Source organism: Erigeron canadensis, chromosome 5 (genome assembly GCF_010389155.1).
Source record: "Erigeron canadensis isolate Cc75 chromosome 5, C_canadensis_v1, whole genome shotgun sequence".
In the NCBI taxonomy this organism is placed as follows: Eukaryota; Viridiplantae; Streptophyta; class Magnoliopsida; order Asterales; family Asteraceae; genus Erigeron; species Erigeron canadensis.
Window position 1 is genome coordinate 3,020,289 of NC_057765.1, and position 19,181 is coordinate 3,039,469.

General features: G+C 32.3%; 1 protein-coding gene across 1 annotated transcript; it reads left to right on the forward strand.

Moving 5' to 3' along the window:
* Nucleotides 1-3,790: 3,790 nt before the first annotated feature.
* On the forward strand, nt 3,791-11,443 carry LOC122600007. The gene is made up of 5 exons (XM_043772636.1): nt 3,791-4,070; nt 4,828-4,957; nt 5,049-5,263; nt 9,153-9,326; nt 11,123-11,443. Exons 1-5 carry the CDS (start codon nt 3,885-3,887, stop codon nt 11,207-11,209), a joined length of 792 nt encoding a protein of 263 aa, XP_043628571.1. The 5' UTR covers nt 3,791-3,884; the 3' UTR covers nt 11,210-11,443.
* The last annotated feature ends 7,738 nt before the right edge of the window (nt 11,444-19,181 follow it).

Consider the following 19,181-nt stretch of genomic DNA (forward strand, 5'->3'; position numbering starts at 1 on the left):
AACGGTTAAATTTGTGGGTTTTCCCTCCCCTGTGGTCCTTGACTTCGTGGATCAGTCGCTAGTGACTGTCTGCCCGTATGGATGTAACGGCTACCCGTCCCCGTGACACGACCATTAAAAAAAAAGAAAAAGAAATCAAGCTTGCTTTGAAAACTTTGTATTCTGACATTGTCTTAATTGTTCATTTAATATACATATGAGCTTCTTTGTATTCTTCATCCTTTTATAAAAATCGATTGTTTTATGACTCATTTAGTCACATTGACTTCATATGTAACATTTGTATTAGAAATTCTATAATAATCATAATACTATTATTACAACATTGCCGTATTAAAATAATATACTTACTTAGTATTCAAACATTTTCACTAGTCAAAGTGTTAAACAAGATAGTCGCATAAAGTATTAATCCCATGACTACTAACTTCAAGACATGTTATATGGATCCGAGGTTCAACTGATCCCATATTTGTTTCCAAATGACGTTGCTTAAATAATCACGTTGCTTATATATAATAAGAAATATAGAAAGAAAAAAAAAAGTTAATTAGTTAATTATTCAAACTGTATATCAACATGTTTGATTCAGTGGTTTACGTGACAAAATATTTTATTACGTGACAAAATATTTTAACACTTTTATTATCTCATCGAATATATGGTTTACAATGCATAATTAACAATACCCACAATCTTTGAGTTGTCGAGTTGTCGTAAGACAACTTGTCTTTATTTAAATTTTATACCAACTCCAAGGCAAGTTATATGGCATAACTTTTGAGAGCTAACTGCTCCTTTAAGCTGCAAAAGATAAAATAAAACAATATAGATCATCTTTTTTAAAGGGAATATAAAATGAGTAACTTGCTTTATAAATATATGGACTTTAATGAGATATATATATCAAGGAAAATGATAATGACAGCCCTTGGGGCTGTTACTAATAACATATTACATGTTTAAAAACTTGTACATTATATATTAAAAACCGTCCCCTGATTTTTCTAACAGCAAGGTACAAATTTTAATGCACCCAATTAGTTTTTATTGACAACCCTAATGGCTGTCACTAACAAAAACCCATATACCAAATCTTAATTTATCCAGTGGTATTTTGCTTTGCTTGTCATTTTCTAATTAAGTTCAAAGGGATATACTAAGTACTAGTTATGTTTGCATACAATGAATTTCATATTTTGTAATTTATCAAAAGTTACATTTAATGCTAATTAATTTAATGTGATAATTAATATTTTTATATAAATCATAAATGCTTTATATTATATTTAAATAAAATTTGAATGCTTCATTAAATGCAACATAACTATTGTCGGGCACAAGTTATCAAATAGTTAATGTAATGATAGTTTTTTTTTTAATTTAAAAAATCAATTTGCATATTAATTTTGATTGTTTAATTTAAATTTGATAGCTTAAATAAATACCTAATTGTTTAAATTTGAATTGATATTTCAATAATAGTATAATGGATCATTTCATTAGACTAAAACAGTACTTACACAATGTGGTTGTCTTGAATATATCGTGTAATAATCCATGGTCAATTCTGATACTATAATATAATTGTAAAAGTGATAAGTTTGACTGAGATATATATTAAATACTAACGAGCATGGTACACGCATAATGCGACGACAATGTAATGTGGTGGCATCGCTGAATGGTGAGTTGGTGACGGCGTCAACGACCGTTGGTGGCGGTAGATGTGTCAAGTGATGTAGATATTCGATATAATGATATTGTTTTAAAAGAGTAGTGGATATCTTTTAAAAGATAATAAAATAATTGTGTAAGTTAATTTATTAAGTGTAAAATGGTAATTTCGTATGTCCCAAAAATCTTAACTTTTCAACATGGAGTATAATTTTTACATAGTAGTACGAGCATGGTACCCGTACAATTCGGTGGCGGTGGTGGGGACGACGGTCTAGTGGTGCTGGTGACGGTATTATTGGTGGTGGTGGTAGTGTAAAGTAGTATAGGTTGATGTAAATGTAATAGTAGAATATTTAAGGAGATGAGAGCTTAAAGTGTTAGTTATTAAAATAGGAAAATGATTCCCTAAAGTTATCCCAACTTGACAAGTTGGGATAACTTTAGGAAATCCTTTCCCATTAAAATAAGGATTTAAGGTGTAAAGTAATTCATTAAGAGCAAATTTGGTAATTTATAAAAACTTTTTTCATAGTGGATGTTTATTAAGGACAATTTAGTAATTTCGTATGTAACTATTATATAACACTTTCCAAAATTGTGGGGTTTGATAATTTTTATAAAGGAGTATAGATTAATACTTAGAATATAAGAATTAGCTAAAAATATATAATAAATGTTGGGGAAAGGACAGGGCTGTAAACGAACCGAACGAACACGAACAAGGTCTTGTTCGTTCATTTAACTTAACGAACGGTTCACGAACAGATAAACGAATATAATGACTTGTTCATGTTCGTTCATTTGTGTTCATAAACACAAACGAACGGACACTAATAAACGAACGAAATATTTATAAACTAAGCATTTTTATTTAAACTTTTTCTTAAAGAATTAGGTATTAATAATATATATATTATATAAAAATGTTTATATTTAAAATATTTTTCATAGTATACTTAGTTATATATATATATATAAATGAAAGAACATGAACAAAACTCTCGTTCGTTCATTTACGTTCATGAACGTTCGATAATCTGTTCGTGAACGTTCGTTCGTTTATGTTCATGAACCGTCGTTTGTGAGGTTTACATATATATATATTATATATATATATGCAAACGAACAAATATTCACGAACATTAACAAACTATTGCTCACAAACGACGGTTCATGAACATAAACGAACGAACGTTCACGAACAGATTATCGAACGTTCATGAACGTAAATGAACGAACGAGAGTTTTGTTCATGTTCTTTCATTTAACTAAAAGAACGAACTTCCCGCCGAAGGGTTATGAACTGTTCAGTTCATTTACAGCCATATGAAAGGTTAGGTAAAACATGCAGTACCTATCTTAGGTTTAATTTACAACTTTTTTTAAAATGACAGTAATTAAGCTTAGGTAAAATCTGCAGTACGAATCATTTTTTGTAAATGTTATAATGTGAATGATCATTGACAAAATAAACCCAAATTATAAAACATTACAGAGTAATATTTTGGGGAATTTTGAATATCCACAAGATTTTCTTAAAAATTCTTTTTAAAATATGACATGTGAATTACTTAATTTCATTATTTTTTTCTTTAAATCTCATTTATTAATTTAATATATGTGATAATTTTTAGTTTAAAATGATTTTTATGAGGATTAATATGAAGGATATAACATTTTTCATTTCTTTTACTCGTAAAAAACTTCTTTTCTTGTTTGTGAAACAAAGAATTTAGTCCGCGGTGGTTGGGCATAAAAAAGAAAGAAAAACCAATCTAACTAATACCGCTCAAACACACCACCGTCTCACAACCCACCTCACTCATCCAATTGAAAACCGCCATCTGTCTGAATCTCAACCAACCTACAGGTCACAGCACCGTCAATTTAACCCAACCCATAAACAAAAATTGAAAAAATAGTTGTATCTTTAATCATCCAAATCATTTAGTCGGATCCATTAATCCAAATCCGAATTCGAAACCCTAATAGTCAATTTGGGGATTAATTTGGTATCTGATTGAATTGTTGTATTTCCCTTTCAATTATCATAGATATAGATATAGATATAGAGAAACCTATAGATATACATATATATGATAGATATAAGAGAAATTATTAAGTGATTTATATATATATAGATATAGATATAGATATAAATAGTATACACACACACAGACACAGGTGGTGCAGGCAAGCACAACATGTCTGCGGTAGTGTGTGGGAAAAGATCATCATATTTTTTTGAAGATCATTCCACCACTTCATCCTCCTCATCACCTTCTTCACCTCCTTCTTCCAAAAGAATCCGTTGTTTTTCGCCTTCTTCGTCGTCTCGGTTTTTCGCACTCGATCGTCTCGTTGCGTTGTTTCCTGATATGGATAAGCAGGTTGATTGCTTTCTGTTTCTTTCTATTTCATCATGTTAATTTTTTTTTATTTGTAGTATATGTATATATGATTGTATGTTAAGTTGTTGTATATATAGATTTGGTTTTTTGATAGAAATTCGGTATAAAGGTTTAGGCTTTTTGATATTTCTTTAGTTGTAATAACATGTCCCACGTTGGAATAAGGGCGTTTTTGAGAGATTATCTGATTATTGCGTTTGCAAAATATTAAAAAAAAAATTGGTTTTTGAAAAAGTGATTATAGTTGTTGTCAAAATGATGCTTTTTGAAAAAAAAGAAGTTTTGAAAACGCAACTCGTGGTCTGCCAATACCTTCCAGGCTTCTACGGTTGTTTTAAGTTGTAATTTGAAGGTGTTTGGCCTGACAATGGGTTTGGGAGTTTGGGGTATTACATCTTAAGGGGGTCTTTTAGTTAAGCTAACTTAGCTTGTTGCAAATGGCTTGAGTTTGTTAGCTTATAGCATATCGAGTTGAAAAGCCCTTTTAAATTAAGCTTCTCGTACATGGATTTTCAAAAATGGCTTTTTCTTTTAGTCCAATGGATCTAAAATGTTATAAGAAGTTTGGATAAAAAACATGAGCTTATTGCATTCATATAACACAAACTAAAACAGTTATGTGAATAATCTAACCCAAACACCCCTTCGTGATGACTGGGTTTATGCATTGATATTATCGCTATGCTCTGTAATCTTTTACCAAATACTAACAATCAGAATTTTATATCTTTTTTAGGTCCTTGAAAGAACCCTCAACCAATGTGGTGATGATATAGAAACCGCTATTAAAAGTCTTACCGAGCTACGCTTAGCCTCTAATGAGAATGTTGTTAGAAACGAATCAGATTATCGTAGTCAAACAAATGGTGAATTTTTTTTAACCTTTACTATAGTATATGCCAGGACTACTTGAAAATCTTTTTACCTGTTATGGTGTTGTGGGTATTGATATTGCAGCTAATGGGTTGGCAAATGGTGAGGCTGTGCCTGTTGAGAGTTCAACGCTTCAGAAACAACCGGTAGATGGTGCAGATTGGGTGGATCTTTTTGTTAGGGAAATGGTGAATGCCTCGAACATGGATGATGCACGAACCCGTGCTTCAAGAGCACTTGAGATGTTGGAGAAATCTATATATGAACGTGTTACTACCGAGGCTCGTGGCATTCAGCAGGTTCCAACTCTCTGTCTCTCTCTCTCTCTCTCTCCACAAACACACACACGTGCACACATATGTAGGTGTGTCATGTGCATGATAATCAAAGCAGAAATCGTATCTCTTTCTCCTGTAAGCTTACCCACTACAGTGCTGGAATGAAAACAATCTCCATCGGGCATACATACTATATAGAGCTATAGTTCACGAAAATGCGGTCTCCTTTTTTTCCTTTCTGTTTATCAATAACTGACGTATTGTTTTACGTAAATGAAAGTAGGCGATTATCTCAATACTAATAGGTAATAGCCACACTACTCAAATCTTTTTTAATCCACCCACAATAACGTTGAAGGAAGGGGTGATCATTCTTTTTTAGCTGTGTACACCAACCACCAGAATAATTATTTTGACTTTTATCCTTTTCACAAATTGACCTTTGTCTTTAGCTGAACTTTACTGAAGGGATGTCCCTTGAATAAGGTAGACTTAATGACCAATATAGTAATCGAGAATTACATCAAGTGTGTATTCCCAAATTACAAGCTGTAACATGGATATAAACTAAAGGTAAAATGGACTGTACATGCCAAAGAAAAATCATGGCAGCCAAATGAAAGCTACGACATTACAAAAGGAAATAAGACCATAGGACTTATTGAATAAACGACTATACAATATGACAATTTGATCAAACCATCCATGATCACCTAATCATGGCTCTTGATTCTATTAGCATATATGTGTGACAACGTCATAAGTTTTGTATTTTAGTGACTAGCAGCAGCAATAGCAAAACCTTGGAACCACCATAAGTCTAACATCCAAAATGCAGTAGATAGGTAGCAGTTACATAACATGTAGGAACTTGAAACACATGAATGGTATATCCAAGTTATCACAGTTTATAACCAATCTTACAGTAAACTTTGACTAGTTTTTCTCTATCCCAGTCATTGCTATTATCAATTTTATTAGCTTTATTATTTCACGATGTTAATACACAACAATAAACACAATATCACAGGCTAATAAAGTATTAACTCCTCAAGAAGATAATTGAAGACTAAACCAGCCAATATGCATAAAAGATTCACAAGAATCAAACTAGTAACTAAAAAATTGAGTCACCAAAAATCTGTCTTGGATGAACAAGTCTTGAAGTAGTTTAAATGAAAACATAGTTTGATCATCATCAACAAACTAGAAAGCTCATACCATCAAACTGGATAATCTTTGATCTTTAGACTAACAAAAGTTATTATTCACTTGACCATAACTCACCAACCATGTTATTATTCAAGGTTCACGTGTTGTAGAAGTTTTTCTTTTTCATTTTTTGGACTTTGGTGGTCTTCCTTTTGGTCGTTGAACCATCGGCTCGAATAGTCTCAAATTGGTTAATAAAGTTAAATATTATTGAAGTTGTAAATTTTTTTCTTGTTAAGGCACACTTGGTACTTTGAAACCAACTCATCAAGTAACTTAGGAAATGTGCTATAACCGTCACAGAGTAAGGCAGCATGTTTTGAATTCAGGACAACGTATCAATCCTTCACTATGGAAGTACAAAGTTCCAATGAAAGTGTTTTTTTCTGATTACATGGAAGACCCATAGCTGTCATGAAATGACCTGTGCAAATAGTCATTGTGTAACAATATAAAATTTTAAAGGTTATATTATTCCAATAAAGCGTACAATCTAATAGTAAAGGTTATATTATTCTAATATAGAAGTAATAAAGGTTATAATATTCTAATATAGTGTACCAATCTAGAATTTAGATTTGAAAATATCAACGTTTTCTATTTTCTTATGTTGCATATATATCTCATGTAACACAAAATGGGACATATGGGACAAAAGATCTTTAAAATTTGGCATATCGCAATTGTGAGGAACTTGAATTTTCTCGCTTGCGACTTTCACTTAAATCTTGTTAAAAACGTGTTCAAGTACAAGACATATTATCTTTCACTTCTTTACCACCTGTAGAGACTTCTAAGTTCTAAATACTTGAAAGTACTTATCAGTTAAAGCACAAACAAACTTTTCTTTCTAAGACAATCATGTGGTCAGAAATGTACTCCACTGCATCTTTATTATCATTGTGAAACAACTAGAACTCAACTGAGTTAGTCACAAACACCACTTCTGTTATTGAATATACGGCATTATTACAACTTGACATGGATATATCAAACTCCTCATTCGAAAGGCTTCTTGCATTTCGCCAACACATTTTTTTCGATATACCAAACACACAAAAGACTTGTTACCGTTGGAAATGCATTCTCTATGGCATACATTATTGCTAATTCTCTATCTAAAATTTTCACAAAAGGTTGATCCCTTTCTAAAAGCATATCTTAAATGCATTAGGCTCCCAAATATACTTTTCATCCTCCTCCCTTTCCAAGAACGCAAACCCTGAATAAAGTGAAGTGTTGAAGCATGAAATTCCGTCAATATCAAGAAGGGGCATATTAAATTTGTTGGTTCTATAGGTGCAATCCAACGCGAGAGCCCCGTAGTATTTTAAACTTTCTTCATTTTCATTAGTGGCATACTAAGTTTAACATTTGGGTTATGTTTTATATCTCAGCTAGTAGATATCTTCTCATTATGTATATCTTGAAGATTAGTTCACACATTTTAGTCGTATTGCAAAACCCGACCAAATCTTTTTGGAAGGGTATATATATGGTTACCAACATAACTATAAGAATCATTTTACATGCCCAAATAGATAATATATCTACCATGAAATTGAAAGTGCTAGTTACCACCCATATAAGATTTGGTTTGCCAAGGATAGTGCTTATCACTTTTCTTATATCATATTTTCTGTGCATTATATATCTTGGATAATTTATCTCGTCTAGGGTGTAATAGTTGATATTGTGTTGGTAATTAAACATCAATAATAGCACTTTATAAAATAATGACTAGTAACTAATACCAGATGCATGGCTGCGTTTAATGTTATGCGCTTCGAATATGTCTGGTACAAAATTTGATTCTGTTTAGTCTATATATCAAACAAACTTCCACTGGAATTTATATTCTAAACATCAATTATAGAGTTTATTGAATAACCAACACATGCAGTTTGCTTAAGTTTAAACGAGCAATAAAGGAACACAAACACCGGTACGAACATTATCTACTCTGGACGTACTTTTGCTCTTGCTCATATGGAGTTTATTTGCATGGATGTCAAAGAAGACATACTCTGTTCTTTCTACTTGATGAAAGCATAAGCTAAGTCGATCGCTAAAATTTTCAGAATTCTGTTGCATGCTAAAAATAGGATTTGTTTGATAAGTTTAACCAGTACATTCTGTTATTGGAAGATTAAAACTTGCATCAATGTTTTTAAACCTGTTAGTTCCATCCTATGATAGAAGATACGTTGTAAGAGCTGTACTTTTTTTTGAATCCTTTCCATATCTAAGGAATGGGTGTTTGGTGTACCATAACAAAGACAGGCTAGTTATAGGGGGCTTTTGGATGTGTGTTTCTAAAACTGATTAGGTGATGCTGAATCATAATAAGATAAACAGCTGTAGTTGTTGAAGGTAGTTTTTGAATGTGCCTCTGCTCTTTAAAAGTTAATAATCAGATGCTTTGAGTGTTTTGTACTGATTGTTTATATAATTAGTATGTAAGATGACCAAGTAAGACATTAATGTAAGCGAGATCTTTTGTGATACCGAATGCAAGTCTTATTATATTTAGGATCAAGTAGGGCTGAATAGGTTATTTATTCCTCCATATACTCAGTTTGGAAACCGCATTGAAACACTCCTATAGTTTATGTTTTAATGCAGTAACACTTTCATCTATTTTTATCTCTACAATGGATTGCTTTCTAGGTCTTTTTTTAACGTTTTTCACTGGCAGGAAAATATGATTATGAAGGAACAACTCCAAGCTTTAGTTCAGGAAAACACGCTCTTGAAGCGAGCTGTTGCAATTCAGCATGAACGCCAAAAAGAATTTGAGGATAGGGGCCAAGAATTGCATAACCTTAAGCAGATGGTATCTCAATACCAAGAGCAGTTGAGAACTCTTGAGGTTAGTCTACCAAACCCCGTAACAATTCTATTAACTTCCGTTTTAATGCTTTTTGTTATTACTGAAGCAGTGGCAATTTCAATGTAATTAAAGGGTTGACGTTGTATCTCTATCAGTTCAAACAATCCAAAAGTTTTCAATGTGTATTGTAAATGCATACGAGTCCAACTAAAGGGTCTTTGGCGTAATGATACTGGATGTGATCCATGAACGACGAGTTTGTGGGATCAAGTCTCACTTGAGACAATTGGTATATATAATAGGTGGTCAGGAGTGTAATTCCCTTGCCTATTAAAAAACTGAAAAGCAATCCCTGTGTTCTATATAATAATTGATTAAATTTGAAGTCATGTAGTTATTAACTTATTATTATTATTATTATTATTATATCTTACACACTAATGGTCCTACTAATATTTAAATATTTAGGTAATAATTGTTTAGGGTCATACCCAAATCCTCACGCTCCGTCATTTATACTACAAAAATTACTGGGTTTTACCCGAGACCAAAGTCTCATTTGGTACCTTTATATGATAATATGATATCATCATATATTGGTTAGTGCAGCTGTCCTTCCCATGTAGCATCTTGGTCCCAACACGAGTGTTTTCTGTGAAATACAATAAGCGTTTTATACGATATAATGCGTGACACCTTGCTTTTGAACTACCATCCAACAAACATGTGCAAGTTGGCAGCAAGTAATGAACATTAGGAGTCTTTTTCGCTATTTTTTTGGCTAATACAGTACCCTTTTTGGTATTTTCTATCAATTGGTGGGTAATCATGTTTGTTTTAATAAAATGAAGTGCCAATTACAATGATTTTAGATGCCATATTAACATCATGCTAATTTAGTGGCAAGTACAAGCGTGTGGTTCAAAACATCTACAACCAATCTTCGTTTCGAGGCTGAATTGAAATTATGTAGAGTCTGTCTGATGTTGTATCAAGTTCATTTACTTATTAAAAGCATCAAATTTTCAAGTTCTGGAAGGTATAAATCGGCGGAGATACCCTTGACTCTGTGCCTTTTGGACAATAGTCCACCCTTCCCCACGGACCAGCCCATGGAAATGTTCACCTATCACTCGGTACCATCTTCTGTAGTTTATAGTGATTCATCGTATATTATAATAATAATAAAAATTAAAAGCATCAATCTTGTCTCTTGACGAAGGAATATATATGAAACATACTTCTTCGAAACCCAATCTTAAGACAATTGCGTTTATATCAGTTCACCTTATTAATTAATTATCTGGTTGCCAAATATAAGTTAAATTCTTCAGTGCTAAAGCTTTCATGATTGCTGGGTGTATACAAGCTGTTATGACACATGGAGTGTGATTGTGTGATATCTTACTCTAATTTAATTTAGGGGTTACATTATCAACTGTCTTAAAACGGATTGTAAGAGATGGTGCTGGAACAAAATTTTCATATTACCTAATTCCAATCAGATGCTAAATTATATGAGTGTTGAGATAATTCAATGAATAAATGCTTAGAATTGTCATAAAGAACTTTCCTGTGAAAATAGGATGGCCATATTGTCAAATGTTACCTAGATTAAAAGAAGAGGTATGTGGGTAATTTACTGTTATTGTTTGATAATCAGTTTTGTTGTGCTTGTCTTATGGTCTTGAGCTAAAAATGGAAATTTCTAAAAACTCGGAAGATTAGAAGTATTATTTACCTAGTTACTAACAGCATGTCAATTTATTATTTACATCCGGACACTTATTCCAACATCAATTTATTAGGGTCTAATATTCCTTAATTTTTTGCAGGTCAACAACTATTCTCTGACATTGCACCTTAAGCAGGCTCAGCAAGGTAGCTCCATTCCTGGGCGTTTCCACCCTGATGTATTTTAATTAACATAACTCCTCGATGAGGAGAGACCATACTGGGACACCTTATTAATGTGGTGAAAGAAGCTAATACACCAGTACACATTAATACACTTATCATTTTCGTTTTGTACCTTATAAAAGCCTAATCTTGTAATGATTATGATCTACAATAGATCATTTAATTTGTCCAGACATGTATTGTATGACGAAAATATCAATTACACATCTTTATAATACAAAGTGGCTGTTACATAACTGCTTTTGTGTTTCATTTATTATGTTAACTTCTAACACAAAAGTGTATACTTTTTGTTTCACCCACATAGAACTATTAAGGCGTCCCAGTTCGATCACAGCATACAAGATTAGTTTGCACACCAGCAGGTACTTGTGTGTGTGTGTGTGTGTGTGTGTGTGTTGCCAGCTCTATTGACAACTCTAGTTCAAGGACACGGGTTTTTATTCATTGTGTACTATGTACTCTACATTCGGTGTGTTTAGAAGGACCTTGTTGTCGTAGAATATGAAATCTTCCATTGAGGCTCTAACCTCTGATATTAGGCATCTAGAGTCTGGACTGTCAGAAACGCGAATGTGTTCAGTCAATTTAATCTATATCAAAATGGTAAATTGAAATCAGCAGTCATGTGTTCTTCGGTTTACGTATAAAAATGCAACAGACAAAAACATTTGCTAATCTATTAGTCTTGTTTTGGCGCGATATGTAGTGCCAGATAATGTACAACCCTCCGAATGGCTATGTGACAATATATATCATTCGAAATTGAAATAATTGGTACCCAAATTTTATGCTCCAATTGTTTAATTGGTCGATGCCATTTCTTGTTTGTACCTGTTTTGAGGCTGAATAAACACAAATAAGGAGGGGACCAAAAACACCCATGCTTATTATTCCGTTTAAAAGAAAGCAGAGTTTGCTCACATGGTGCATGTGATAAGATGGGTAGGAAGTTTTATGGTTCTCAATTGTTTATTTCTTTCTTATAATTGAAATTGATTTTTCTCACGGAATGAATACTGTATACTATGAACTGTCTTTGTCTAACGTATGACTGTCTGCATCGTACTGTCTTCCGATACCTTGCATATCAATGAGATCTAGTATTGGTGATGTATGAACGTTATTTATATACTTCATAGCTTATATTTCTTGGAAGTATAAGTCAAGTCGTTTTTCATAAGATCTATCATTTCGGTATGTTTAGTTGCCTTAGGAATTTGGTCACAACTTATACTTCTAAAAGTATATATGTTGAAATATGCATCGTTGGTGCTTCAACAATCATTGACGTATAATGTGCTTCAACAACCATTGACCATGCTTATCTAGGCCGAGTATTGTGCTTCTTATGCGCTGTTATTCTTTAACCCGTGTCTATGCAAGTAATAAAAGTAAAAAAAAAAAACTTGAGTAGACACATTAGATTTACTTCTAGTATTACTATTGTAAACTGTAAACCTAACATGTAAGGTGATTTCACATTTAGTTTTTGTGTGCAGGTTTGTGGTTGAGAATGTGGTAATCAACACATGGTTTGTAAGTAGTTAAGCTTTGTTAACACATACATATTTGATAACTTTATGGACCGTAGTATAAGCGTCAAAATTTGAAATTGCATCAGCAATACCATACTGTTAAGGTACGACAATCACTAGTTAGGCTGCAGTGTTACCATTTTAGATAGACCTAGCTGCTCATTTAGAAGATTATGAGTTATGATGCATCACTGGCAACTTTCTGACCACTTGGCATGTTTGTCTTTCAGCCGATATTTAAGATTGAATGCACTGACTGTGATGTATAACCCGATTAAAAATACTTTTGAGTAAATCGTCACCTTGCTTCAAATCATTACTACCCTTCCATACACATAGCTACTAGTAAAAAAGTATACGATGAGGTTTTCCATGTTTAGATTACTCGGTGATAATGAGTGTTTTTTGACTCTGTATGTGGCCTGACTAGAATATTCACGTGACTATTTCTGACCACCTGGCTACCCCCAAGATATCTATCTAGGAGGTTTGAGTCTCAGAGCTCTTATGAAGAAACAACAACGCCTAACCACTGGAACACCTTAATGGTAGTTTGTGTCCCGTCTATTAGCATTTAGAGTTAATTGCAGGATTTGTCCCTGTGGTTTACCCAATTTCGTGGTTTACATCCCTGTTAAGTTAATTGCAAGTTACGTCCCTGTGGCTAACGACGTTATTATTTGGCTGTTAAGTCGACGCACGTGAGGGCAGTTTTGTAATCTGCCACCCACAAACAACTTTGTAATTGCACGATTCGTCCCTGTGGTTTGTCCATTTTAGTGGTTTACATCCCTACTCATAAGTTTTTGTGGAATAGATCCCAAGTATGCAAATTTTTTACATGTTCCATCCCTGTGGTTGATGTAGTCAATTTTTTTTTTCGTTAAATGGAGTCACGTGCCACACATGTGAAGGTATTTTCGTACATTATCCCCAATTCTATACCTATTGTTTTTCTTTTTCTTACGACTCCACCAAAATCAATTCAGTTTTTCTTTCCTTGTTATATTCACCTATCTTTCACAGATCATCAAATTCCGCTTTATTCAATTTCCTTTTCATCTAATTATTTTTGAAATTAATTCTTGTGATATTTAGGTTGTTAAGGCTCGAACAAAAAGAAACTGCATATTAATACACATCCACATATAAAGCCAGAAGGCCCAGAATCCTATATATATATGAGAAAAAGGAATATAGGTTGTCCGACACCTAAGCTTAGGTGTAGAACCCCTCACATACTAATATTTTATTATTTCTTGTTTAATGAATAAATGGATGGGCCCCCATAATGGTTTAAAAAATTAATATGTGAGTGTCCAGCACCTAAGCTTAAGTACTTAACAGCCTGATATTCTCATTCCCATATATATATATATATATATACACACACACACATACTGGGTATATATGTTAATATGTATATGTAAATTGGTAAAATCCCATAAGTGTGTGTGTGTGTGTATATATATATATATGTAAACAACATACAAAGTAGTTGTTCGGGTAATAGAGGCGAATCAATTAAAGGCGGTCCGCGATTGGGTTTCAGAATAGCTTGGTTTGTGGTTTGTGGTGGTGGTGGTAATGGTGAGAGCTTGGTGGTGGTTGGTTCCAATGGGGAAGCTCATCAATGCCGATTTTGCATTTTTAACCAGCCCATCAACAGGTTTGCTTAGTTGTATACTCCAAACGTTGTTTAGTTCCACCGTCAAAAAATCAATGACGGTTTGCGAATTTTCGAAACACCCATCAAACTTTTTATGGCACGTGATCCCATTTAACGTAAAAAATTTGACGACATCAACCACAAGGATGGAACATGCAACAAATTTGCGTACTTTGGATTTATTCCATGAAAATTCTTGAGTAGGGATGTAAACCATTAAAATGGACAAACCACAGGGACGAATCGTGCAATTACAAAGTTGTTTGGGAGGGTAGTTACAAAACTGCCCTCACGTGCACCTCACACGCGTCGACTTAACGACTAAATAATAACGTCGTTAGACACAGGGACGTAACTTGCAAAGAATATGATAAGTTTGGACGGATTTGTTTAAAAAAACTTAACGGGGATGTAAACCAGGAAAATGGGTAAACCATAGGGACGAATACTGCAATTAACTCTAGTATTTATGCATATTGTAGTGCTTTGAATTCTAATTGCAAACTGGGTCCAAAGGGTACAAAGTATAGAGTTCTATAAGCCAATGTAATTCACGATAGATAGCGAAAGTCAAGGAAGTCACACCTCCTTTCAGGATGGCGGAGGCGATCTAACCAACTTTGGGGGGGGGGGGGGGGGTCAAGATGGTAATGCGAATGCGAGTTGTGTAACCAATGAAGGTCACACCATTCTTATGTAACTGGTTGTTTGTTATTGATCGAGAAAGATGTCACGTCTTGGACTTTAAAATATAAATAATATATATATATATATATATATATATATATTATAACCAACTCAAGATTATAGCAAAATCCTTATAAAAGGTCCTTTGATCGAATAGTATGCTAATTGAGATATCTTATTCGATATTTTTAAGAAAGAGATTTTCAATGACGGTAAAATTACTCTGATCAAAACAGTCACTTATTAAAATTTCACCTTTTCAAAGTCACATCTACAGAAGCTACCATTCTAGCGGCCAAGTTTTTTTGGGGCATTCATTTTCATATATTTAACTCGAATCCAGTGGAAAACCATGATGAGAAAACTTTTGTCTCTATTCCTGGCATCAGAATTTGAACACAAAACCTCTCAGTTTCAGGTTTAACCATATAAAAGTTTAGATAGCGAATAATATGGGAAATGATCCCTACACAACACAATTTTACCATACACAACAATATACGCATTAAAAGGTTGTACAGTACAATTGTCTGGTGCATGTATTGTTGTGTATGGCAAAATTATGTTGTGTAGGGATCACCTCCCGAATAATATCCACTTCTTTTAAATATGTGTCTATGCATGTTTTGTTAGATTTCTTACATCCTAAATACGTAAAATAACTAATATCTATATTACTTATATAAACAAACTACTCACTCCCTCATTCAACTCTTTACCTTTGAATTACCTAATATACCCTCTACATTTAAACTATCTCCACACACCTTATCCTTGAATTCCAAAATTACCCTTAATAAAAAAATCTCACAATTACCTAAAACCCCTATTGTTATAAAATCCCCATTAACTCTAAAATTATTGCTACGGATAAGAAAAAACATCTTAATGGTCATAGATTATATTACAAAATGTTTAAACAACAATTACTTTTTTATAACTAACGAAATTACGAACCAATTATTTCCTTTGTATATTCGTATTAAATTTTAATCTTTGAGTATTAATTTTTAATTGCCTTGGTTTCCTCCCATACAGTTGTAAGTGTTTACTTTTGACTTATTTTTAGAATAGTATATACGGTTAGATTATGCATTGACGCATCTCGTGAAAGTAAACTGAACGCTATAAACCGTTGCGATGTCTAAAGCGTTATAGACCGTCGCCGCTGCAACGCGCGAGCACCACTCTAGTACCTTAAAACTGATATTTTATTTAATATCTATCTAGTTTAGTTATTTTATATATTTAATTAGTTTATATATTATAGAATACAAATTTTAATAATGCAAAATAAATATATAAGAGTAATGTAAATAAGTGTAACTTATCAATGTTATATTATGATTGATTGAAAAAAAAAATCATTCTAAAAAAATAATGTAACAAATTACGTTGTATATATTCTAAACTATTAAAGCATCAATAAAAATTATCGTAAAAACTATCTGGACCAAAAAAAAAAGTACTCCAAAAATAAATTAGTATTAGATTTTAGACCCGTGTCAAATACACGGGTTTATTAAATGGTCAATATTGACACGGGTTTATTAAATGGTCAATATAGGATAGATAATATATGCAAGACAAAAATACTTGTAGGTTAAAATGTGAAACAATAGTTTTAAAAATTTGAGATACTCAAATGTAAATACTTAATGCTAAATCAAATGGTTACAAAAATCACATATCTTCTTTCATCTTTTGCAATACTTATTTGTAGACGACATTCATAGTAGTGTTTTTTGTCATCCTATTTTTGTCGCATATCAGCACCTTGAGTTCATTTTTTGACTTAACTTGAAAGATCGCAACATACAATTGTCCGTGTGTGAAAACTGGATGTTGTAGATACAGACCAACGGTCGTTAAAGATTGACCTTGACTTTTGTTGATTGTCATTGCGAAAGAAACAACTAGATGAAAATTGTCTTCTATTAAACCTGATCGGTATTTTTTTATCTGACAGTATTAGCTTCATTCTGGGGATGTAAGTTTTGTATCCAATGTTGTTGCTAGATATCACTTCCGCTTCAATCACAAGCTTTCCTAATTTTGCGGTTTTTCTATGTATATATTAAATTATACACAAATTTTACTAATTAGAGCAAACAATAATTGTTTATTATACATCTACTCAAATGATACATTAAAAAGATGATAGTTAAAAAAGCACAAGAAAACATTCTATTACACATTCGAAAACACAACTAACCTACTGATTAATGTGTCATATCTAATTCCTTAATTTAAAAGCTATATGTTATAATAATTGATTTATATAAACTAAAATGATGAAACCTATGAAACTATAGATAATAAGAATACCCTACAAAATTGACGGGTTATTAAAAAAAGTTGGCATATTGTATTTATCTCGAGATCGAGAAAGTTTAAATCTTTATATAACTTATATAATATATAATATAATACGGATGAATTAATAGAATTAATCTAATTAAGCTGACAAATTTTAATTAATTGAATTAAATCACATGTTTAATTTGAAAAATTAATAAAATTGAGAGTTTTGATTGATCAATTGAAGTTTCATCACTTGTATTTTAGTATATATCTAAAGAAAAGATAAAGATAATCGAATTAAGTTGACAAATTTTAATTAGTTGAATTAAATTACATGTTTAATTTAGAAAATTAATAAAATTGAGAGTTTTAATTGATTAATTGAAATTTTGTCAGTTGCTTTAGTATATATAAAGATTATTTACTGATTTACTCCACTTTTGGTCGAATTTTTGTGGACTTCTACTTTGAAGTTTGAAATGAAGACAACTAAGTATGATTTTAATAAGGTTATGATCACAGTATTAAAATGGTCAAAATCACCTTCCCGATACTATTACTTTAACATTCCCACATCCCAATGGATCTTTCCAAATAGCTCAAACTTTCCACCACAAATCAACCATTTTCCAAGTAATTGTCATCTAGCTTTTGCGATTACTCTCTTTGAATGTGTGCGTCAAATATTTCAATTGGCTAGCAATCTAGGTTGGTATTGTCATTAGCCAACACATTAATTGCTTTTTATATTATTTAAACAAGCATGATGTCTGAATGATACAATGGGATCCGCGAATATATCATGTTAGCTAGACAAACTACTACTCCGTATTTTTTTTCTTTTAAGAGTAAACTTCATTCACTATAACCCCACAAATGTCAATTTGCTTACATCTTAAATTGTGATCTATTTGTTTGTGTACAAACATCATGGGATGAAAGAAGATACAAGTTGTGTGGGCATATTAATTTGCTATTTCATATATAATACAAGCAATTACAGTTTTACATATATATATATATATAATATGAAAAATGATAATGACAGCCTTAAAAGCTGTCACTAACAACTTATTACATGCTTAAAAACTTGTACATTATATATTAAAAACCACCCCCTGATTTTTCTAACAGCAAAGTACAAATTTTAATGCACCCAATTAGTTTTTACTGACAACCCTAAGGGCTGTTACTAACAAAAACCATATAATATAATATATATTATATTATATTAAGGATGACCAAACGTTATTATCGACAAGCCGTGCAAATTAAACACGAATTTAAGAACTAAAAACCGGAATCCCAGTTGGGGTTTTCACAAAGTGAAACTTTTATTTTTATCAACTGTTCTGCTTTAAACCTAAGAGTATTTACGCAGAAAATTGTCTTGGTGAACAAGCTAACAAATCTCATGCAAAACGGATTTAGGAAACGTTACAAAAAAACGGATTTAGGAAACAAATCCTTAAATAAAATATATAAATAAATTAAGAAAATAAACATTATGGTCCTTAAGCAATCCCGAGATTTTGTTTACGAGCCTCCTACATGAAAGGGTCACGATCTCACATCGTCAAAGTATGGGTTGGTTGCAGGTTTATCAACTTAAGTCTTCCCTTGTTATTTGAACTAGCTCTTTGAAGTTAGTTTTACACTTAGCTTATAACTTGATGTTAACTTATTATGGGATGAGTTCTTATAGGTTAGTATTACAGACAGCCCTACCTTTCGAGGTTTTAACATTTGGAGTAGTAGCCTATGGAGTGGTGGCTT

Bases quoted from the DNA above. Each gene is read 5' to 3' on its own strand.
- LOC122600007 (XM_043772636.1), top strand. From the start codon at position 3,885: ATGTCTGCGGTAGTGTGTGGGAAAAGATCATCATATTTTTTTGAAGAT. The intron at 5,264-9,152 runs GTTCCAACTCTC...TTTCACTGGCAG, and splicing joins AGGCTCGTGGCATTCAGCAG to GAAAATATGATTATGAAGGA. The intron at 9,327-11,122 runs GTTAGTCTACCA...AATTTTTTGCAG, and splicing joins AGCAGTTGAGAACTCTTGAG to GTCAACAACTATTCTCTGAC.